General features: G+C 41.5%; 1 protein-coding gene across 1 annotated transcript in view; it reads right to left on the bottom strand.

The window, feature by feature from the left end:
- The window catches only part of LOC139441917 (hemicentin-1-like), a 45,389-nt gene that overhangs the window by 5,544 nt on the left and 14,109 nt on the right, over window positions 1-25,736 (bottom strand). Inside the window, exons 5-21 of the mRNA XM_071222664.1 lie at window positions 25,125-25,421; window positions 22,290-22,583; window positions 21,504-21,794; window positions 20,002-20,301; window positions 17,492-17,767; window positions 16,746-17,036; window positions 14,463-14,741; window positions 13,284-13,347; window positions 11,853-11,969; window positions 10,834-11,006; window positions 8,971-9,024; window positions 8,163-8,270; window positions 7,134-7,184; window positions 4,257-4,317; window positions 1,867-1,886; window positions 1,182-1,212; window positions 205-275 (exon numbers count right to left, since the gene is read on the bottom strand). Coding sequence (XP_071078765.1) covers window positions 205-275; window positions 1,182-1,212; window positions 1,867-1,886; window positions 4,257-4,317; window positions 7,134-7,184; window positions 8,163-8,270; window positions 8,971-9,024; window positions 10,834-11,006; window positions 11,853-11,969; window positions 13,284-13,347; window positions 14,463-14,741; window positions 16,746-17,036; window positions 17,492-17,767; window positions 20,002-20,301; window positions 21,504-21,794; window positions 22,290-22,583; window positions 25,125-25,421 — 2,778 coding nt within the window. The remainder of the gene's footprint in view (window positions 1-204; window positions 276-1,181; window positions 1,213-1,866; window positions 1,887-4,256; window positions 4,318-7,133; window positions 7,185-8,162; window positions 8,271-8,970; window positions 9,025-10,833; window positions 11,007-11,852; window positions 11,970-13,283; window positions 13,348-14,462; window positions 14,742-16,745; window positions 17,037-17,491; window positions 17,768-20,001; window positions 20,302-21,503; window positions 21,795-22,289; window positions 22,584-25,124; window positions 25,422-25,736) is intronic.

Genomic DNA, 25,736 nt, shown 5'->3' with positions numbered 1-25,736 from the left:
GGGAAGAGACGGTTGGGTAGCCCAGTGGTTAAAGCGTTCGCTCGTCACGCCGAAGATCCGGGTTTGATTCCCGACATGGGTACAATGTGTGAAGCCCATTTCTGGTGTGCCCTGCCGTAATATTGCTGGAACATTGCTTAAAGCGGCGCAAAACCATACTCACTCACTCACTCCAACAGCCTTGTTTTGGTAATTCTTACTTACAAATTGGGTCTATGGGTTTTGGACATTGGTTTGTTGGTTGAGTTGGCCTTTTTTGTCCTTTTGTCTTCTTTCTGAAAAAAATACAGAAACAGAATTGTTGTACAGCTGAAAATGAGGGGCGGTCGGGTAGCCAAGTGGTTCAAGCGTTCGCTCGTCACGCCGAAGACCCGGGTTCGATTCCCTCATGGGTACAAGGTATGAAGCCCATTTTTGGTGTCCCCTGCCGGGATATTGCTGAATAATGCTAAAAGCGGCGTAAAACCATACTCACTCACTCACTCACTCACTCACTGAAAATGACATGTGAGCTTCCAATAACTGAGGTGGGTGCACAGACTTTTGCATTATCAAAGTTTATCCTATTGCGAACTAAATTTATCAACGAAAAAACAAATGAGATGCTGCTAACGTTTGACCACACACATCCCCAATTAACACGCAAGCACTGTCCCAACCTGAAGAGACTAATCGAGCATTGGTATTTTCAGAAAATGCTCCAAAAATACATAAAAAAATCATGATTCTGACAGGCACAAAAATAATAAGTTAGACTCATTGTAACAGGAAAAAATGTCGAGTATCCATACAACACGCAGGCACGCACGCACGCACGCACGCACCGAATATCAAACGATCGGTCCTAAACATGCTAACCGTTTCATCCACCGGGGGGTACGGGTGGCCCAGTCGTCTAAGGCGCCACGATTCGCTGTGCAGAGTTGCGTCCCTTGGGCACCCCAGAAACCTATGATTGTGGGTTCGAATTCCGGTTCGCCCCGATTATGGGTCTAGGTTTGTCAGCACCATACCCGTGCTCGTGGGTTTCCCCGAAGTGGTAAACGTCTTAGACCTGCATCACTTCGGGCTTTCCTCCCACATTAAGCTGACACGCCGTGATATAACTGGAATAATGTTAAAAGCGGCGTTAAACCCAACTCACTCACTCACTCACTCACTGTTGATTGTCCCGCACTCACCCTTTACAGCTACAGTGTGGCTTGTGAGTACCTGAAATAGAGAAGTATCTTCAGTGAAACATTGTTATTCGATGTCCTTTTATGTCGAAACAGATCATGGTAGCTATGGTCTAATATCGGCACTCCGTTTGTCCTGAACTACGGATAACTAGAAATATTGAGTTGAGACAGATTGTTGGATACCAACGGGAGTCAGACCAGATGGTAAACAGTGCCCCTGTGTCCTCTGAAACCACACTAAATGTCAGTGAGGAGGCTGTTCGATTCCAGGTGCCATACCAGTCAACCATTAATCATATTGTCCATAGGTTGAGAGGGCACGGGTGGCCCAGTCGTCTAAGGCGCCGCGATTCGCTGTGCAGAGTTGCATCCCTTGGGCACGCCAGAAACCTATGATTGTGGGTTTGAATCCCGGTTCGCCCCAATGATGTTTCTAGGTTTGTCAGCACCATACCCGTGCTCGTGGGTTTCACCGAAGTGGTGAACGTCTGAGACCTGCATCACTTCGGGCTTTCCTCCCACGTTAAGCTGACACGCCGCGATATAACTGGAATACTGTTAAAAGCGGCGTTAAACCGAACTCACTCACTCACTCCATAGGTTGCAGACACATCTAGTTAAGACAAAAGGGCGATAATGTGAAGAGTCTGTCTTATCCTTATCTGGCCAGTCTTATAATACTTACATGGACATGGACAGTCAGACCTGAAAGAGGCAAAACAAAACAATTTAAGTACTATATATGATGCTATTACAATTTCTATATGACGTTAGTGAGAGAGAATGCCATTCAAAAGTGTGAAACTTAGCAAATGTTATCAGGATTTCGGGCAACGAAATCAAGAAAGTAGAAAAATAATCATTCTCAGTTAAGAGGATTTTTTTGCCATCGAGTCTTAAAACACTCTTTATCAATGAAATATATCGCGATTTGTTTTTATGCCTGTCCCGTCAAAAGAAATTAATGTGAACAATATTGAAGATTTTTATAAAATTTATAAAATAGATTATAAACATAATTCAAGGTATACAATGAAAACTTTTTTATTACCAGATAGTGTAATGACAGGATTAAATTTCGAAAGCTGTGGTTTCATACCTTACATAAACTGGGTATGTACAAACATTCAATTTAATGCACAAGTAACGTCCACCTATTCGGCTTATGAAAGAAATACATACAAATGTACATGTATATACAAAAAAACAGAAGGGTACTTTTCGTATCCTGTTTAAAACAATACATGGTTACATACATAGTGCGTAAATATAATCTTCATGAATTAAATAATTGTTTTCTTTTAACATTTGATAATTTGGACGGAAAAACAATGGTTTGAAAGCGTCCAAATAACATCGTTTTTCCGTCTAATGACCATATATGGACAAAAACGACGTTTTCGTGTTTGCAGTGTAAAGTGTGCTTGCCCGTGCAACTTGTAAATTTTCCTGGCTTTAAAATAAATAAATTTAGGTTTATTTTAATAAGCGACATTTTAATTACACAATTCTTTACAAAATGGACGTGATATTAAAAATAATTCACCTTCAGTAATTTTGTTATTGCACTGTTTAAAGCACCGTGGATAAAGAAGATGGGTTGGTGGTTTGTTAAAGCGTCCAGGTCTTATGGCAAGGGGTAAAGATCCACACTGCTTAAACTTGGTGGTCACTATATTTTACATTTAAAAATATGATTCAAGAACACTTTGTCTTACATTGTCTTAAAGTTTTAATGCCATTTACTTTATTTCATCCATCCCACCATTCTCGGCTCCATCTTTCGTGAACACCTGATATTTTCAATTATATATTTCTTGCCTCGGGCAAGGTGAAAATGTCATTAAGATGATTATCACAGGCAATTTTTACAATTCTATTTCTCCACTTTTTAATATAGATTTTGGACTAAATAGTCTCTTGCTCAAAACGTAACGAGTATCAGCATTATCACTAAGCTTTATATAGAGTCTAAGTACATGTATATATGGTTTGAGAACTGGTGATGTAAAAATTATATATCCATTGGAAGCTACATTAGTTGATCACTTAGTGACACCATGAAAAGAATTGCAAGTTTTGTTTTGTAAAAGATTTTTTCTGTATAAGTATTTAAACCACAACTCACCGATCCATAACACAGGTTCAACAAGGCTTTCATTTAATTTCATAAAAACTGGATGTGACAAGCCTCCCGTTACATAGCAGTTTGAAATTAAAGATGATAGGGTGTGACTCGCAGATTTATATAATTCTCTGACAGTCTTCTTCATGTCTAGGTTCACATTTAACCATAGTCCAAGGTATTCATAACAGTCAATATAATCAACTGTAAAACCACCATATTTAAAATCAAACAGCTATCATTTTAGGGAAAGGTACACTCTACTACCCAGAGTTCCATGCGGCCGGCAGCCAGCCAGCATAGTACCTCTGCCACAGGCCAGCGCCATGTGACGATTCGTCACATCTTTCACAGTCAATGCAAGATATTGAATATGCTTTTCATCCGTTTCATGTTTGACAAGTCTAAACATTTTCATAAACAAATGTCAAAGAATAGTTTCGGTTCATTAAGAAAGTATCCTAATACGTGAAAATCTACTTGTTTTTGCGTAGTTATCCTTTGTTTACATTGGTTGTAAGTCTCCACGTGTCATGAAATTCACTGTCGCAGTTGTAGTAGCATATCTATATAATTATGCAAAACAATATGTTAAGCGCCCCCAAATACTTGCATTAGTCTGTTCTATACTGATTTCTGAAAAAGCGCATTTGTTTACAAACAAGAGAAAAGTCCGGTCACATGATATGCAAATTAGCCTGTGGCAGTGGTGTTATGCTGAGTCGGAGTGTGGGAAAGGTTCAGTGATCAGATTAGGACCCTCACTCACGAAGGGAAGGGAAGGGGTCCTGGTGTTCAGTGTGATGCGGGAACGCTTTAACTACCAGTCCTACCCACATCAATGATACAACTGCAGAACTGAGGGAGTCAGAGGACGTTTCATGCTTCTGTCAAAAAAGAGCAGATCGCGGTCCCCTGTATGTCTGTAAAGCAATGTAAGATGCACATACCGACTCTCGTAACCACCCTCGCCAACGTTGTTTCGACGACAATCACCCCATTTCGTTCCACCTGAAATAGACAGCATAGACATTAGTTCCACAATTTGGGATGAACCCGGAACGAGGTGGTTGCACGCGTTATATATAATTAGTGTACCGATTGTGCTTAGTCATCTTGCATCGTATGATTGGATTCTTAAAGTTCTTTGTTTGGGACGGGTTCGCCTTACCCCGAACACCTGGTATCATCACTATTTGATAGCGATACTTAGACGCATGTTCATGATGCAGTCGGAATCGTACAATCCATTCTGCTTTTGGCAGAGATTTCTGATAAATATAGAAAGGATTTTGTCGCTTTATTGTGAAAGAGGTGGTGAGGTGAAATTGGGTTTAACGTCGTGTCCAAGATTTTTGCACTAATGCACAAAGCGACGTACATTCACGTGTGTGTGGATGGCTGCTTGTACTAGTCAGGACTGTTGCCGATTTATAGTGCTAGCCAACTGAGATACCATGCCGCAGTTTAACATGAATACCCCACTCAGACACAGTATACCTACACCAAGCCGACCAGTCCTTGTTTAAGCTCCTTTTTTTAGCGCCAGACAGGGTAACAACAAGTACCATCTTTTAACGTCTTTAGGTATGACACGGTCGGGGATCGAACCCTGGACCTTCCGCTCTCCGGGCGGGCGTTCCACCACTAGACCACGGAGGCAGTCTATTGTGAAAGAGATGGGAAATTCAGTTATAAGCAGACAGGAACGCACACTTTCGGGCTTTTCGTCAAAGATATCTCATTCATCACATGTATGTGACGACCGGTGAAGATCCAGGGTACCATGGTCTTCAGCAACCCATGCTTGCCGCAAAAGGCGACTATGCTTGTTGTAAGAGGCGACTAACGGGATCGGCTGGTCAGGCTCGCTAAATTGGTTGATGCATGTCATCGTATCCCCAATTGCGCGGATCGATGCTCATGATGTAAATCACTGGATTGTCTGGTCCTGGCTCGATTATTTACAGACCGCCGTCATATAGCTGGATTATCGCCGAGTGCGACGTTAAACAAACAAACATGTATGCGACAGCACAGCGTGTACCTGATAATCATTTGTGCAGCACCCATGTGAAAAATGAAAATATCATCCTATCCATTCCCCATGGCGGGATGATACGGGAAAATGTGAACGCGTTAAACTGGGATTATAATAAAAAGGCTAAATCAACTGCAGTCACATTAATACATTAAAACTTAAACATACAAGACAGTTCAGTATGAATTGTGCCAATTTAATGTCAGTAACATGTTTAGAAAGTGATCGAGGTCAACCATCAGCGAAAGCCCCCACACATTAAGTAATAACAGAAAATGAAAGATTTTGTTTCCACTTAAAACACCAGGTGTAAAATTTAAGAACAATTTAAGTAAAATGCATGTTACATCACTGAGAGGCGACCCAGTTGTGACAATACAGTGTTCGAAAGGGTAAATTACGTGAGATAATTTCGGTCGTTTTAGTTTGTACTGTTTTTAAACAGTAGTTAGATATGAGCGAGCGAGTGAGTGAGTGAGAATGGTTTTACCCCGCTTTTACCTATAGTCCATCAGCATCACGACGGGGGACACCAGAGATAGGCTTGACACATTATACTCATGTTGGCAATCCAACGCGGGACGAGTGAACACTTTAACTACTAGACTACCCCACAGCCCGTAATCAGATATGAAAGTTTCACCTGATGTCAGTTGCTAGGAAACCGCATCTTGTATGTAATGACATCCAAAGGAAATCGATATCTATTACATTAAATATGACTACATAAGTGGTTGACAAGTATAGCTGCCGAATCGTCACTTGAAGAGTTTTGATAGGGTGTTATGCGAAGAACAGTTTACAAATACGTATGAGCGATTCATTCCTCCAACGTATGATAATCTCGAAAGAGATCAAGGGCACAAAATACTTGTGTTATATTTACAGGTTGACTCATCAAATGGGCGTTTGTTAACGTGAAGGGGTTAGGGATCACTGCTCATTTGATAGAGTGGGGTGGAGTGGAGTGGGGGCTTGGAATTTGTCTAGAGATTCGATAGTTTTCAGCTACAGGTGCAAAACCAGATATTTCATCAATTAAAACTACAGTTAACTACGGTTATAACGAACACGCTTATAACGAACCTACGGATATAACGAACTTACAGTTTTGGTCCCGACTATTTGCTGTAGTTATGCTGTATATATGCTTATAACGAACTACGGTTATAACGAACTAAAATTAGTAGTCCTTTTGAGTTCGTTATAACCGTACTTGACCGTATTAAGAAAACAATGCAATGATGCAATATTTGTGGCAGACTGTCTTCAACAGTCTGAAGCATCTGTATTATCTCAAGAATGTTCTTGGACAATTAATTTATTTTGTCGAATGGTGTGAAATGTTGACACCAAAGGCTGGCCCAGTCTTTGGCCCAGTCGTCTAAGGCGCCGCGATTCGCTAATGCAGAGTTGCGTCCCTTGGGCACGCCAGAAACCTATGATTGTGGGTTCGGATCCCGGTTCGCCCCAATGATGTTTCTAGGTTTGTCAACACCATACCCGTGCTCGTGGGTTTCACCGAAGTGGTAAACGTCTGAGACCTGCATCACTTCGGGCTTTCCTCCCACAATAAGCTGACACGCCGCGATATAACTGGAATACTGTTAAAAGCGGCGTTAAACCCAACTCACTCACTCACTCACTCACTACTCACTCCGCTCTCCGGGCAAGCTCTATCCTCAATACCACGGAGGCTGTCTGTTTGCACCACAATAGAGATGAAGGGACGTTAGTTATGGAGTATAGGTTGTGTTAACTTTGCGCTAACGAATTTTGTAAATACCTCCACAGGAATACTTCGACAAGCACCCACAGCACCCACAGCACATGGCGACTGAAACAGGAGATTGTATATGAATTAAAATGGCATTTGACAGCATGTAATATTTAACCTCTGTTCGTTGAACAGTAGGCACATATTGGGTTATCAACGTCACCTTTTTAGTAGTATCACAATATTTAAGCTCAGCGTAAGAAAAATTCTCAAAGTTAGCATTGGATGTTTATCACATGGCTCTACCAACCCTATATTCAAGACTCATGAACATCCAGGTTAAAAGGGGCGGTCGGGTACCCTATTGATTAAAGCGTTGGCTCGTCACGCCGAAGACCCGGGTTCGATTCCCGACATGGGTACAATGTGTGAAGCCCATTTCTGGTGCCCCCCACCGTGATATTGCTGGAATATTGCTAAAAGCGGCGTAAAACGTCACTCACTCACTCCGGGTTAAAAGTGGTCTTCAGCAACCCAAGCTTGTCGTAAGAGGCGACTAACGGGATTGGATACTCAGACTTGTTAACTGGTTGATGCATGTCATCGATCCCATTTGCGTAAATCGATCCGCATTTTGTCAATCATTTGATTTTTCAGGTTCAAACTCGATTATTATCAGACCGTCGTCATATAGCTAGAATATTGCTGGGTGCGGTATGAATGAATGGATGAGAAACAAGACTCTCCAAACAAACATGAATTTAAACATTAACCACCTAAAATTCCAAAGGTGGATCCAAGATATCTACTCCACGAGTAAATATATGTCCACGAGTATTCCCAAGGGCATAAATGTTTTTTTGTATCAATCCACTGCATGTCCCGCGGAAATACGATTGCGAAGGTGAGTGAGTGAGTGAGTATGGTTTTACGCCACTTTTAGCAATATTACAGCAATACCACGGCGGGGGACACCAGAAATGGGCTTCACACATTGTACCCATGTCGGGAATCGAACCCGGGTCTTCGGCGTGACGAGCCAACGCTTTAACCACTAGGCTACCCGACCGCCCCTACGATTGCGAAGGACGTACTGACCTATCAGCCAGATGATAACGATAATCAGGCAGACGATAACGATAACGAGGACAATCACAACCACGTAGAGAGAGGACACTTCATCCCTGCACTGGCAAGTCGATCCTGCTGTTGACGAAAAGAAAAAAAAAAGCACTTAGTGTGTGAGTATTTGGAGTTACAAACCAATTTTGACTGTCATTTAGGAGAAAAATCAACTGTGTTTTTATTTAAATAACAAGTATTTGTATGAAAACATAATACCTTTGAGAACATGGTCAGATGTAACACGTTATATTTGGGATAACACTTACTTAGTAAGTACAAATTGTAGTACTTTTTGAGGCGAGTACTATCTGGGATTCGAACCCAGTTTGAGTTTGTTGGTTTGTTGTTTTACGCCGCACTCAACATTATTCCAGCTTTATGACGGCGGTACGTAAATAATCGGATCTGGCCATGGACCAGGCAATCTAGTGATTGACATGAGCATCGATCCACGCAATTGGGATACGAGGACATGCATTAACCAAGTCAGGGAGCCTGACCACCCGATCCCGTTAGTACAAGCATAGTCGCCTTTTACGGCAAGCATTGGTTGCTGAAGACCTATTCTACCCCGGATCTTCACGGGTCTACAGTCTGAGAGTGAGGCACCTAATAGTCAGCACACAAAATCGATCCAACCCAATCAGACACCGAGTCTTCCATTTTGTGGTTTTGGCTATGTGTCAATTGGAGGCCACGGTGGCTGAGTGGGTTAGATCGCTGACTCTCGATTAAGTTGATGTTACCTTTTACGGTATGTTACTAAAATGAAAACTGTTACCTGTTGGGGTTGATGGGGTTGTTGGGATTGCTGTGGTCAATAGCACCGCCGCAGCTGTAACGAAAACCAAGAACCTTATCAGACAGACAGACATGTTTATTCAGTAAAAGGCCAATGGCCCAAAATACAGACATGTGAGCATGACATTTACAGGGAACAGAATTTATCATTAATTATTTTGTGAGCATAATATAAGAATTTACAAACTAGAAATAATGTTTGCTCATTATAATTACTAAGAATATTTATTACATGAGAATTACTGTAATGAGTAAGCATAGGAAGATTAACAAGGTATTTTTGTCTTAGGGAAGAATATAAATTACAATTAAAGAGTATATGGAATTCATCCTCAATGACATTAACTCCCTTACTACTACAATAGTTACAGAATCTGAGTGAACGGTCTGTTTTACTATATCTGCCAGTTTCTAAAGCTATTTTAAAATTTGAACATCTGAATTTAGTAAAAGCAATTCTTAAATGGGTAGGGAGTGGACATGACAAGTACCTTTCAACTTTTAACATGGATTTAAAATGCTTATAAAGATCACATTTTGGAGAAGAGTTTACAGAAGCACTCCAGAATTGCTGTAAATTATCTTTGAGCCTTTGCTTATAATGGAGAATAAAAGCTTTAGAGTCACCCACCTCTTGATTGAGCCATACAAAACCAAACCGAAATTGGAATAAAATATTTCTAACATTAGTCGCCCAAGTTACCCGCCCAACATCATCTAAAGATTTAAGCATTAAATAGCATTGGGAAGGTAATCTGTGGGGTTGATCAGTGCCATTATGTCAGCTGCAATACATGTATATGCTGCCATTGGTTGGTAACTTTGTATTTTGCATTTGGAGTCCATTTACAACTGAGGAAAAACGTTCAACTTTTAATTTAGAGTGAATACTTTGTAATTAGTGTTATGTGTAAATACGTACAGTCCGTTTGACTCCAAATGAGAACGATGAATTGCAAAATAACTCGAAATCCAGAAAAGTGTATGAAACATCAATGGTACTTGACAATGATTACCCTGTACCCAACAAATTCTGAATTTTGTTTATTTTAAGACCCATGACGGATGAAGTTCTTTAAGAAACTATCATGTAATTTTGTTAAGTAATGTGTACATGACACGTAGGGGGGACAAACCGTGGAAGGTGTGTACAGGGTGTATATTCATGGTCCAGTACCGTATTGATGTTTCATACACTTTTCTGGATTTCGAGTAATTTTGCAATTCATCGTTCTCATTTGGAGTCAAACGGACTGTAGACACTGTCTCTGTGTAATTAATGTAATGAGTAACTGCTAAATTGAATGACGTCACAAAATTTGACTGTGTTTTGAATGACTTGAATAAAGCTGTATGAAAATAATAATTGGCTTGCATCTAGTCTCTTTGACAATATCTTCATCCAAATGCAATCCAATCTTAATTCTTAGCTGTCCTCTATATCCATATGTTTTATTCTCTGTGTTTTGTTGAATGTCACAGTCAGAACTATTCTAGCTATATGACGGCGGTCTGAAAATAATCGAGACCAGACAATTCAGTGATTGACATCATGAGCATCGATCCACGCAATCGGGATACGATGACATGCATCAACCAAGTCAGGGAGCCTGACCACCCGATCCCGTGAGTTGCCTCTTACGACAAGCAAAGTCGCCTTATACGGCAAGCTTGGGTTCCTGAAGACCTATTCTAACTATCTTCACGGGTCTTATTCTCTGTGATTTGAATCTTGAACAAACAGTACATACAACTTGGTCTATATGTATTTCTTTAATAATCTGTTAATTAATCTGTGAATTAATCTGTTAATCTTGCCAGTGCATATCCTATCACATCGTACCTGGAGACGTGACTCTAATATGACAACACATTAGCCAGAGGTCATTGTCGTGAGTACAGTTTGAAATGGAGGAAAGTCGACATTGATTTAGAGTTGTCGCCCCTGTTAAACAAGTGACGTCACCGAGATGTATTGGTCCCCCGCCTCCACCCCTCATCCAATGAGCGCCATACCTGCATTTTGTGGACACAAATGTTATTATTCAATCTCATTAAAATCAGACCTCAGTGCTCGCTACCGCTAAACAAAGATCTGAGGACATCCCATTACGGGTCACGTCAGAACGACCTTTCATCCGACCAATCAGAGCATCGCTTACCAGATCATGAAAGTGACAGTCGGAATGTGATTTCATGCAGCCTCGAAAACTTTAACTCCGAACGATAGTTACAGGTTTCACGACTGAATCCATACAATCTAGACAATATATTAACCATTCCAGAATGTTCTTTTTTCAGGTATCAAATTTGTAATCGAGAATTTTTTTAAATATGTTTCGAAGCGTAGTCGCCAATTTGAAATTAGTGCCGTAAAGCACGAGAAAACTGCCTTCTGATTGGTCATTTCATTGGTCGGTCAAAGTTCGCGCAAGGTCGGTCTGACGTGACCCGTAATGGGATGTCCTCAGATCTTTGTTTAGCGGTAGCGAGAACTAAGATCTGATTTTAATGAGATTGGTTATTATTCTATAGACTTAGAAAATCATATTACAGTTGTGATTTGTAAGCAGGACTGTACCCCATAAAACTATATCCATGTTTACTATATATATGCTACAAATGAACGAGCTCATAAAAAAGGAATACAGACACAGAGAGAGAGAGACAGAGAGAGACAGAGAGAGAGAGATCACAACTATAGGAGGGACATAAACAAGAGTTTTATTATTTTAAATGTTCATTAAAATTTGTATTTGAAAAATATTCAGGGATTGGTAGTTTGTAATGGTACATACACACATATGAACATGGTCAAGTAATAATATCCAAATATCTGACGCAACCTATATTGATACATACTTGTATCCCATCATGCCACAGACAACTCCCGTTTCCGCCGAGGTCCATGTCTTTCCACAGACAGTGCCGCTAGATGACGTTCCTTTCAGCTGGACCTTGAGACGACCGCTGATACACCTGCACGATGCGTATTTGTGTTGCAATGGGAAATATATATAATTCATTATGTATGGCGTATGTACATTCGGGAATATTCGTCTTCAAAATCCTTATTTTCAAAATATTTTCTGATCTAAGACTAAAAATTAAAAAAAATCACACGTCACATTCGCTGTCACAAATGACGTCATCGTTCTGTTCTATTTCTCTTTAAAGAATATTAATCTTTAGACAATCCAGTGATTGACATCATGAGCATCGATCCACGCAATTGGGATCGATGACATGCATCCACCAAGTCAGCGAGCCTGACCCCCGATACCGTTAGTCGCCTCTTACGACAAGCATAGTCACCTTTTACGGCAAGCATGGGCTGCTGAAGACCTATTCTACCCCGGATCTTCACGGAACATGTCATCGATCCCAATTTCGTTGATCGATGCTCATGATGTCAATCACTGGATTTCATGGATTTCATGGAACTCAATCATTTACAGACCGCTGTCGTATAGCCGGACTATTGCTGAGTGCGGATTTAAACAACAAACATACAAAATCATAATCATAATAAAAAGGTTGACATCCATAAGTTCTCTTCCTTATGTGTATGACTTCTAAATGTCCTTCAAAGAATTAATAGAAATGTTGATATCGGCTTAGTATTCATTATTTTGTTTACTTTACATTTTCTGATACTTAAAACTCACGTACCCCGAGCTTGTACTTGTGGAATCATCTAGGGGAACAATTTTCTGATACTTAAAACTCACGTACCCCGAGCTTGTACTTGTGGAAACATCTATGGTAACATTTTCTGATGCTTTATACTGACGTACCCCGAGCTTGTACTTGTGGAAACATCTAGGGTAACATTTTCTGATACTTTATACTGACATGCCCCGAGCTTGTACTTGTGGAATCATCTAGGGTAACATTTTCTGATACTTAATACCGACGCATCCCGAGCCTGTACTTGAGGAATCATCAAGGGTAACATTTTCTGATACTTAATACCGAAGTACCCCGAGCCTGTCCTTGTGGAATCATCTAGGGTAACATTTTCTGATACTTTATACTAACGTAGCCCGAGCTTGTACCGGTGGAATCATCTAGGGTAACATTTTCTGATACTTTATACCGACGTATCCCGAGCTTGTACTTGTGGAATCATCTAGGGTAACATTTTCTGATGCTTTATACTGACATATCCCGAGCTTGTACTTGTGGAAACATCTATGGTAACATTTTCTGATACTTTATACTGACATACCCCGAGCTTGTACTTGTGGAATCATCTAGGGTAACATTTCCTAATATTTTATACTGACGTACCCCGAGCTTGTACTTGTGGAATCATCTAGGGTAACATTTTCGTAAACGACTGTAGGACACACATCTGCAAAACAAAGATTTGTATACGAATCTCACCTCATTTCATAAATGATCATATTTGCATCAAATAATCTGGTCTTTGTTATCTTACTCACTTGGGTAGATGCAAATGTTGTCTCATATATATATATATATATATATATATATATATATATATATATATATATATATATATATATATTCGTATTTCAGACAAAGAACATGAATTGGTATTATTATTTAAATATATACCTCGATGCAGGCTAAACCCGTCAAAATCCTATTTATACTTCGCAAGATACTGTACAAGTTCACAAGATACATTTTAACTTTGCAAGATATAGTCAAACATATGTAGAGTTAGCTTAAAATATTCGATATAGTCTATGAGTGTTATTAGATTATAAGAGTTACGTCCCCTTGCAAAATGTCCCCCCCCCCCCCTCCCCCCAGTCGCTTCATACCTGTCATTTCAATTATGGTAATGTTATGTACATTGAGGAAATAGGTGGACTAATTACATTGTTCAACCAAATAGTTTCTGTGATGTTAATACAAATACAAAATGGGGTTTAGAGCTGTAATGAAGAGAGATTTTTGTCAAACTCATATATACGAAAGCATACTCCAAGGTATCCATCTACTCACATAAATTATATCACAACAAAGTTACGTGAATTTTAATGACAGTTGGATAGATGCAATCATTTTGCTGACACTCCAATAGTTTGAGTATGGGTACCAAATCGTCCCATTGTTTTCCTTGAAAGGTTACCCTCCCATAGTATAGCATAGTAGAGTGAATATCATTTGAAGATTAGTTTGAGGCATTAACTTGTTTTAAGTAGGAGAAAGTCTTTAATCTCGTGATTATTTTCGCACGTGAAACTTGTAATCGGCCTTACGGCCTCGAACAAGCTTAACGTGCGAAAATAATTGCGAGATTTCGGACATTCTCCTACACTGTAGCTGTACTTTCGAACATTTGGTGGCTGTAGCGCATTTGAGTATGTAGCTAATTGTAGCGCATGCCCATTTTCCTTATTTCCACTGGAACTGTGCCACGTATAGAATTTATTAGACGTTAACACTGACGTTACAATTTGACACTATATTGTGAAATTTGTGCCGGGTTCTTACCTCTTACGTTTACAGTAATGATATCGCTACCAACAGATGCCAATCGATGGCGGGCTCTACAGATGTATCTTCCAGCCGTATTCGTGTCCACTTTGCACATCCGCAAGTTGGGCCTGACGTCACTACAGGACGTGCTGGGTATAACAAACTGCCCATCACGAACCCACGTGATGTTTGATGGAGACACGGGAGGGTATGAGTTGACATAGCACCACAACGTTGTGTCAGATCCCTCGTGGAAACCGTAGTTATTGTATTTTACCACGACCGTTGGCGGATCTGAAAATGAAGCTACGTTTATACATTGCTGATCAACATTTAAATGTACTGAGCAACGGGATGTGTCTGTTGCATCTTTCATTCATCTTCCCGAGACAAGAGAGTTAACTGGCTATAAAGGTCTAGTTTCCACCCTTGCCGAACTAGGCTGGTATTATGGAGTTACATTTTGGCTAGGCTAACGAGTCTATGCATAGTCCAATCAAAATCGGTGAACGAAATCGAAATCCGGTTCGTATACTGTCGTGCTGATTTCGGTCGATTGCAGGATTTGCAAAGCATGTGCACCGCTAACTCGTTGTCAACAGATATTTACCAAATCTTTTCATGATTTTTATCATGGAGCTCACGTGATTTGATGCACTTCGTGATGTAAGACTAGTTTTATCACCATATAGATCTTGATTATTGATGGACGCCGCCATGTTGTTTGGATCAAATGCAAGTGATACGAGAGGTGGAATCTGATTGGTCCATAGGAGAGGTTTGGAAGGGACATAACTCGTAATAACCACTGGTGGCGCTACGATCGAGCCCAGGAATTCCAGCCTAGTTCGGTAAGGGTGGAAACTGGACTTTTAAAGTCAGTTAACTCTCTTGCCTCGGGAAGATGCTTTCATTACACACAGTGTACATGATTGGTTATAATTTCTGGTTTTTACAGCAACACCGATGAACACAGTGAGACGCTTCAGTTCATAAAGGTTAACAGTTGACACTTGGTGAGGTGCGGTCAGGTCAAATGGGGTTTAAAGTCGCGTCCAAGATTATTGCACTTATATAGCGACGTGCATGTACGTGTGTGTGTTTGTGTGGCTGCTTGTACTAGTCCGGACTGATGCCGATTTATAGTGCTAGCTCACTGAGATACCATGCCACAGTTTAACATGAATACCCACTCAGACACAGTAAACTGACCCCGAGCCGACCAGTCCTTGTTTTAGCCCCTTAATGCCGAACGTCAGGCAGGGTAACAACAAGTACCATTTTGTAACGTCTTTTGGTACGACGCGGCCGGGGATCGAACCCTGGACCTTCTAGACCACCAGACCACGGGGTCGGTCCGACACTGGGTGAGTGAATTGATCCTCCAGTGTATCGATAAGACGCAAAGTGGGTGTGGGATTTGGTCTTTACTGTTTTTCCATTGAATGACACTTTAACACTGATAAAGCTCAATTTGGCCTCCCGAAAAACACATACGCTTAATGAATGCTATCCTCCATTTTGCTTACGTGTTAAAATAGGTCCATGTGGTTAGGACGGTCAGAAGTCGTGACTTGGTTGAATGCTTGTCAAAGTGGCTCGACGGTGCACATTATATCAATCATTAGTTTGTTTTGTCAAGTCTGGATTATTCACCGCAATCAAATAGTTGGAATATTGCTTATCATGGCGTTAAACAACAAACAAACAGAGTCGTGACCCCTGTGTTGTCGCCACATCTCAAGTAAAATATCTTGTACATAGAGTTACTATCCTTCTGCGTCTGATTTCTGATTTTATCATTCATTCATTCATGATTGAGTGAGTGATTTGGCTTTTAAAAGTATTCCAGCTTAATGTGTGGGGAAAGCCCGAAGTGATGCATATCTCAGACATTCACCACTTCGGTGAAACCCACGAGCACGGGTATGGTGCTGACAAACCTAGGAACATTATCGGGGCGAACTGGGATTCGAACCCACAAGCATAGGTTTCTGGCGTGCCCAAGGGACGCAACTCTGCACAACGAATCACGGCGCCCCAGGCGACTGGGCCACCCGTGATCCCACAGAGTCAATGTTTGAAATGTAATCTAGTTTATGCATTGAAGTTCCACACCAGACTTACACTGTTAATTGGATTATTCTTGATCGACTTTGATGACATCAAGGACAAAGACAGATTCACACGAGAGTTTGTGTAATAATAAATATGTTTAGACGCCCTATATCACTGCCTGGCCCTCTTACACAGCACAAAAATATAGGTTGTATCATTTTCATCTATCTCTACACTTACATTCCACCGTGACAGTAATGACGTCAGAGTGACTGTCGCCGACACCGTTGACTGCTCCACACGTGTACGACCCTGCATCCTGGCGCTTGATATCGGTGATTCTTAAACTGGGATTGTTTAGATCCCCGTCACCATACCGACCAGAGGGAGAGTTGAGATTGACGCCATCTTTAAACCAGTGAACGACGGCGGGACTTGGTTTCACGCGCATGTCCACGGAGCAGCCTATGGAAGAGGTTTGTCCCTCCACCAACATTATGTTCCGGCGTGTCACGTTGACATTGGGCCGAGCTGAAATTCAATCATGCGTTCACCATTTTGGAATGTAATGAATAGTGAAAAAATGTTTCAGGTCACCGTTACTTATATTTTCGGTCACTGCTCATTATCCACTTGTGCAGATTAAACAATTTATTTCTCTTGACTGTAAGAAATGTTGTACATCAAATGCGCCCCCCCCCCCCCCCCCCCCTCCCCCAATGGCTGGTCCCTTAAAACATACATTCATCTATTGGTCAATATGTCATGGAACCACACAACTAAATCGTAATACTTTATTGTCGCGCGCATTAGATTTACTTGGGCACGTGTCATGATATATCCCCATTTCGGACAATTATATTATAGACAATTATAGACAATTGAGACAATTATATTGTATATAACCACCTACACTGTAAATTCCTGGAGATCTACACATTATGATTCATCACTAATCACGGACTTCACAATGAAAGTAAACTCACTGAAGACGTTCAATGTAATCTGGCATCCAGCCACACCAACGACGTTCTCTACTTCGCAGCTGTAGACATCATCATCACTTGGCAGAACAGAGGAAATTGTGAGATCAGGTGAAGATACAGTTCCACCGCTGTAGCGGGGACTGGACACATCCAGTACAGCCCCGTTCTTTCTCCACGTCACACTGTTCAAAGATGGCAGAAATCTCACCGAACAATTAAGGATTTGTGATCCATTTTCACACGCCGAATAGATGCGGTTGGGGCAATTGTCCAGATCTGTGCAGAAAATAAATGTTGGCACAAGTGTCATATTCAATGTTAAATGAGTATCATACAACATATATATAGTCATTGTCATAGTCCTACCATCAATGGATACGTCAGTTCAGGGGCGGTCGGGTAGCCTAGTGGTTAAAGCTTTCGCTCGACACGCCGAAGACCCGGGTTCGATTCCCGACATGGGTACAATGTGTGAAGCCCATTTCTGGTGTCCCCCGCCGTGATATTGCTGGAATATTCCTAAAAGCGGCATAAAAGCGTACTCACTCACTCACTCACTCACTCGTCAGTTCAGTCATTTGATCATGTTAATATTCTAAACATATATCGGGGGTCATTCCACGCGTGAAAATAAGGTCAGCATCCAAAATATGGACAAAAATATTTGACATACCTCTCCCTATGGCTCCCCATTGAGTATCGATTTTGATATTGATTTCGACATGCGATATCTGCGTGGCGACAAATCAATATAAAGATCGTATTATAGGGATCCATACACAGATATCGTTGCCGCAGCTTTATTGACAAGTATCCGAGTAACATACTATGACGTTCACAGTAAAATTTGGTTATACATGAAAACATGACAAACCGTTTAATGTAATGAGTTCGATGATGTTTTAAAGTTTGACGTTAAGCACAAGACAGAGTGGTTTCGGTAGATATGTTAAACAACTGTGAAGCGTTAACAGAACAACGGACTATATGTCGTTACAAACGCTCATTTGGTTGTGGGCCATTTTAACAGTTCACCTGAGTAGGTTAGGTACGTGTATTTAAAACCTGTACTTTATCTCAGCGTATATGTCTTGTTCTAGGATATCAGTTAACGGCACTGCTAATAATAGATTTGATTTTAATACCATCTCCAATAAAACACAAGGTTACTCTTAGTTAAGCTGGGCCCCGTCTGTCACATCGCAAGTTGACGACGCGCACAGGGCGCCGGGAACCAGCTTAACTCTGTGTGGCAGAGCGATTACACACTCTGGCGCAGGATAATTTATATATCACGTGACCGGACTTCTTTGTAAACAAACGCGATTATTCTGAATTCAGAACCGACTGGCCTCATGCATGCTTTTCGGAGCGCTTTACATAATATTTTGCATAATTTTATAGATATGCCACTAGAACTGCATCAGTGCGGTGCAAGCTAATATATCTTAAAACGTTTTAGATTATTTTCTCAATGAAAGTTAACCATTCTATGACATATGTTCTTATAAACGTGTAGAGTCGTCAGAAATGCAGCAGGTTAAAAACATATGCAATATATTGGCGCTGGCTCATGGCAGAGGTACCACGCTGGCCGCATGGAACTCTGGGGAGAGTGATTAGTGACGTCATTTGATTGTGACGTCATGGTAACGATGACGTCACAATTGCCTGTCACCCAATTGACTAACATCTCCCGTGGAAGTCAGTTTTAGATGATAGAAGTACAGGTGACTGTAACCAGAAGTCACATTAAAAAATTACAGGTATTGAAGTGATTTTTCAATCTTCAGTGATACACTAGAGATGGAACACGTGTATATCTTCAGTGTATGTGGTAGGTTTACCCGAAAGACTATAGCCTATACGCAGGCTGAAATTTGTCAAAAGATCCTGATGACGTATTTCCCGCATGTACAATAAAAACGACAAAACCCTTTCCATATTCAAAAGAAATCTCTGCAAAAGGGGGCGATCGGGTAGCCTAGTGGTTAAAGCGTTCGCTCGACACACCGAAGACCCGGGTTCGATTCCCGACATGGGTACAATGTGTGAAGCCCATTTCTGGTGTCCGCGGCGTCATATTGCTGGAATATTGCTAAAAGCGGCGTAAAACCATACTCACTCACTCACTCTGCCAAAAGCAAAGTCGAGTGTACGATTCCGACTATATCTTGAGCATGTGATTATGAATAACTACCAAATGGTGATGATACGAGGTGTTCTCGAAAAGGTGAGCGTATCCTGCTCCACCGGTGGCGCCCTCATAAACCTGCGTTTACAAACCATCAACAACAACAACAACAATAATAATAATAATAATAATAATAATAACTACAGATTTATATAGCGCTGGTATCCAGTTCGAAGAACTCAAAAGCGCTTCATTTGAGTCTACACAAAGAAGAGACATTACACAGCTAAGAAAACACAAAACCTCAATACTCCAAGAAAGATTTGGTGAAAAGATAGGTTTTGAGTCAAAAAAAGGAATCGGGCAAACTACTTACATTGTACGACAACATTGACGTTGCAGTTCGACTCGTTCACAACGTTTCCGACGGCGTTCGAAGCAGTCAGGGTATATGTACCCGCTTCTCCACGTGTGATCCCCGAAATGTTCAACGATGGGTTCTGGTAGGTGTTGCCTCCAGTGTACCGACCCCCAGTCCTACTGACAGGGTTGTTGTTGAGTTTCCAGTCGACCACGGTCGGTGGCGTGACGGCGTCGATGGCGGCGTGGATTGTTATGGAAGAATGTTCGTTGACCCATAAGGAGGTGTTTGACAGGATAATGCACTCAGGGCGATCTGTAAGACAAAATAAGATTATTTGTTTTATTATATACTCAAGTCCTTAACATTTGAAAAAAACAATTACAGTAAACTACGGTTATTACGAACACGCTTATAACGAACTGACGGATATAACGAACTTACTTTTTGGTCCCGACTACTTGCTGTAGTCATGCTGTATATGTACTTATAACGAACTATGGTTATAACGAACTTAAATTAGTAGTCCCGTGGAGTTCTTTATAACCGTAGTTTACTGTATGTCATCTGCCTTTTCATCCATTAAACTGTCTTCAGCCAAATTTTTATCAATCTTGCCCTATTAGTATTTCTTGTCTTTACTGTTGAAAATAAATAAAATGTATACTGCATACTCGACTCGCGTTTCTTTTGCGTGTGAGTATATGTATGAATGGTGATTATTCCTTCACCTTTATAATGAATGAGTAGGTTCAGTCACTGCGTGACAAGGGGCGGTCGGGTAGCCTAGTGGTTAACGCGTTCGCTCGACACGCCGAAGACCCGGGTTCGATTCCCGACATGGGTACAATGTGCGAAGACAATTTGTGGTGTCTCCTGCCGTGATATTGCTGGAATATTGCTAAAAGCGGCGTAAAACCACATTCACTCACTCACTGCATGACAGCTTAGTGTTTGGGGAAAATCCAAAAGTGAGTTAGTTCAAAGACGTCAACACATTTGAAGAAATCAACGTCAACAGGTTTTGTACTGACAAACCTAGAGTCAATATTCAGTACGTAAGTGTGATGGGAACCCACTTCGGTGAAACCAAGGGACGCAACTGTGCACAGCGTCCTGTCACCATTTGGACTCATGTCGCCCTCTTAACAGGCAAAGAGTTATAGAAGTGCCAAGAGGGAAGAAGTTAACGTTAACGTTAACAGAATTCATTTGCATGACCAGAAATATGAACCTATCACAAGTGGATGCCATACAGTAAGGTATAAAACTCTAGAGGGCGAGTTGTGGTACCTCAGAACCATGGAGAACCACACACACACACACACACACACACACACACACACATACACACACACACACACACACACACACACGATCATAGGGATATATCCGTGCGATCGTTCCAGCTGGCCTATATTTCGTTATACCATAGTTCATTGCTTAGGAGCATAAACGTATGACATATATAGTGTACATTACCAAGCTGGCTAGAATGGTAAGACAGAAATACTTACAGAGGACTCGGACGAAGACCCGGCAGTTATCTACAACTCCGCCGACGACATTGTTGACTTGTATGGAGTAAAACCCAGTGTCATTTCGCCGTATGTCGCTTATGGTAAGGGATGGGACCGTGACGTTACCGCCACTGTAGTGAGAGTTGTTTCTGGCGATGGCGGTGCCGTTCAGGTTCCAGCCCACAAACGTTGGAGAAGGTAACGACGTCACTGTGACGTTGATTGTAATCCTGCTACCTTCAGTGATGTCATATTGAGGTGGAAGTAGGAGCTGACAGCTTGGTCGGTCTATCAATGTAATGTCATGTCATAAACATGATATATATAATTCAATCTCAGGACATAAGGAGATTGTCAGCCCAACGAGAGAAAAGTAATTAGAATTGACTTTACTCTATGACTAGCTGCCCTTCCCTGAGAAACCTGACTGAATTGCTTGAAATGTGATGTATTTCATTTCTAATTTGATATTAATTTATATAAAGTTGAAGACTTTCGAATATTGAAATGAAGGTACTACAAATCGCAAATAGCAAGTTCACAAAGTGCAGCATCAGATACCTGCAAAAATAGACAGCTGTTGGTTTACTAATGTTCTGCATGTGGTAATCGAAGTATATACACTGCGTGGATCGATGCTCATGATATCAATCACTGGATTGTCTGGTACAGATTCGATTATTTACAGGCCGCCGTCATATAGCTGCAATATTGCTGAGTGCGGCGTTAAACAACAAACAAACAAACAAATCATTGAACATTTGAAAACAATTCGGAACTTACATTGAACTGTAAGGTTGGTATAACAATCGTAAACAAAACGTCGAGTGACGTCGTTTGTGACGTTGACGCTGTAGCTCCCGGTGTCGTTACGATTAGCGTTGTTCAGCGTTAAGGACGGACTGGCGACGTTACCATGGACGAAACGTGTGTCACTTCTGTCTACAAGGTTTCCCCCCTTGAACCAGTCGACACGTGATAAGATCGGATAAGACGTAACATCAATTGCAAATGTATAACTGTCCGTCTCATTGATTGTAACAGTTTGTGGGCCCACGCAGTCTAGATCAGGGCCATCTGTAAAACAAACGTTATTTGCAGTTATAGCTCAAAACATAATCATTTGCTAAGCATCAAAGACATACAAAATCAGAGGCTCTACCAAACACTGCGTGGTCTAATGGTAGAGCGTCCGCCCGGAGAGCGGAAGGTCCGGGGTTCGATCCCCGACCGCGTCATACCAAAATACGTTAAAACATGGTACTTGTGGTTACCCTGTCTGGCGCTCGGCTAAAACAAGTACTGGTCCTCTCGGAGTCAGTATACTGTGTCTGAGTGGGGTATTCATGTTAAACTGTGGCATGGTATCTCAGTGTGCTAGCACTATAAATCGGCATCAGTCCGGACTAGTACAAGCAGCCACACAAACACACACACGTGCATGCACATCGCTATATAAGTGCAATAATCTTGGACGCGACGTTAAACCCCATTTCACCTCACCTCACCTAAAATTGCCTCTGTATCCCCACTAGCAATAATGGCGTTATGTGACGGAAACCTCTCTGTGATGATTTTGTCAAATTGAAAATGTTTTGTTGTGTACGGACACATCATAAACATATATTGGCCGCAAGTGGGTGTGATGAAGTTCTTGTGCTAACATTGCTCCACTGACCCAGCTAGTATTTGCATTTTTGAGGTAGGTCGCTTTGTTATGACAACAATATTGTTGTTGTTTGTTTGTTGTTTAACGCCGCACTCAGCAATATTCCAGCTATATGACGGCGGTCTGTAAATAATCGAGTCTGGACAAGACAATCCAGTGATTGACATCATGGGCATTGATCCACGCAATTGGGATACGATGACATGCATCAACCAAGTCAGCGAGCCTGACAACCCGATCCCGTCAGTCGCCTCTTACGACAAGCATTGTCACCTTTTACGGCAAGCATGGGATGCTGAAGACCTGTTCTACCCCGGATCTTCACGGACCGACAACAATATTGATAACATTGATGTGGTCTTAGAGGAATGGCCACATGCTGGAGGTAGCAACACTTTTAGTGTTGACGATGGTATCGACACAATTGTTGGGATCATTAACATGTTCTAGTACTTACAATACTATATATATAATGCAATGGTGATGAAGTAATGACGCTTCTAGATTGTAGGGGGCGGTCGGTAGCCTAGTGGTTAAGGGTTCGCTCGTCATGCCGAAGACCCGGATTCGATTCCCGACATGGGTACAATGTGTGAAACCAATTTCTGTTGTCCCCCGCCGTGATATTGCTTGAATATTGCTAAAAGCGGCGTAAAATCATACTCACTCACTCACTCACTCTAGATTGTAGTGGTGTGACGATCTGCCTGACACAAATAATAGCACTTATAGTGTAAAAATCATTGATGTGGATATTTTGGAATACATTTAGTTTACCTTAGGCAACTCTGGACACAAATATAAACGACAAAAGTATTTCCATAATAATAATAATAATAATAAATAATCTGCTAAACTTTGACCTCACTGTGTGTGTCTGGCTACTTCAGAAGTATGAGGTTCTAAATCAGTATAAAATATTAAAGATGCCATTTGCCGCGAAAAGGTGAGCGTAATACTATCCTGTCCAACCGACGACACCTGTCACACAAAATCATGAATAGGAAGTCAAAAAGGGGTATTGCATTGGACATCATTTTGGTCACTGATGTGTCAAATTTGGAAAGGCTTGAGCTGCAGGAATATTGCTTGACTTAAGGGGAAGGTTGACAACTGGAACAATGAAGTCACCCCTCTTATCATACAGTCTTATTTTGAGCTATTTTGTCACTCAGAATCTTAAAGTATAGATCTGAATATGAAAGATGAGGCGGTTTATGGGTCTCTTTCATTACTAGTTCAGGTGGATAAATCTGTTGGGGGAATTGGCTAATTGACCAACATTATTTCATTGACATACCCCATAACTTAGTTAGACTTCTTAGACACGGGTGGCCCAGTCGTCTAAGGCGCCCCAATTCGCTGTGCAGAGTTGCGTCCCTTGGGCACACCAGACACCTATGATTTCTAGGTTTTCGTGCTCGAGGGTTTCACCGAAGTGGTAAAAGTCTGAGACCTGCATCACTTCGGGCTTTCCTCCCACATTAAGCTGACACGCCGTGATATAACTGGAATACTGTTAAAAGCGGCGTTAAACCCAACTCACTCACTCTTTCAGATGATATTGGCTTTCATTTTTGATAAACTGCCTCGAAGATTTGAAGATGTAATGATATCTATTGACATCACGTTTTGTGACAAATGCCCCATGGATCAAGGAGTGGGTGAGTGAGGTTTAACGTTACTTTGAACAGTACTCCAGTTATATCACGACGTGTCACCTTAATGTTGAAGGAAAGCCCGAAGTAATGCAGGTCTCAGTGGTTTATCATTTAATTGAAACCGACAAGCTCGGGTATGGTGCTGACAAACCTAGGCAAAATAACCGGGATTCGAAACCACGATCATAGGATTCTGGTTCGCTCAAGGGACGCAACTCTGCACAGCGAAATGGCGGCGCCTTAGACGACTGGGCCACCCGTCGTTTTAAATGTATGAAAGGTACTTACAGTAAACAGTGAGATTGGTAGTGCAGTTTGATTGTGTGAGCCCCCCGATGATGTTGCTAGCCGTGAAGTTGTACACCCCGGCGTCGCTCCTGACTGCTGGGCCTATAGTAAGAGGTGGTGTGGCGACTGTGCCGCCACTGTATCTGGGGTTGCTGCTGTTGATGGGGCTGCCCTCATACAGCCACTGGACGGAGGAGACAGGGGGGTTCGGCACTGGTACGGATACATCAAAGGTCACTCTCTCGTTCTCTATGACCGACATCTGCTGGGGTTGAAGCCAGATACAGATCGGGGCGTCTGAAAAAGAGCAAACATGTTTTGGGTTAACGTTTTATAATTGTTTGCAGATGATGGTTTCGTGAACACGAAAGCAACTATATGCACGGCTACACGTCATATGGATGTCAATAGATACAGTTGGTTGTTGTTGGTTTGTTGTTTAACGCCGCACTCAGCAATATTCCAGCTATATGACGGCGGTCTGTAAATAATCGAGTCTGGACAAGACAATCCAGTGATTTACATCATGAACATCGATCCACGCAATTGGGATCGATGACATGCATCAACCAATTCAGCGAGCCTGACCACCCGATCCTGTTGGTCGCCTTT

This window comes from Haliotis cracherodii, unplaced genomic scaffold, assembly GCF_022045235.1.
Source record: "Haliotis cracherodii isolate W230 unplaced genomic scaffold, xgHalCrac1.p SCAF_49, whole genome shotgun sequence".
Lineage (NCBI taxonomy): Eukaryota > Metazoa > Mollusca > Gastropoda > Lepetellida > Haliotidae > Haliotis > Haliotis cracherodii.
This window is presented reverse-complemented; position numbering and strand designations above follow the sequence as displayed.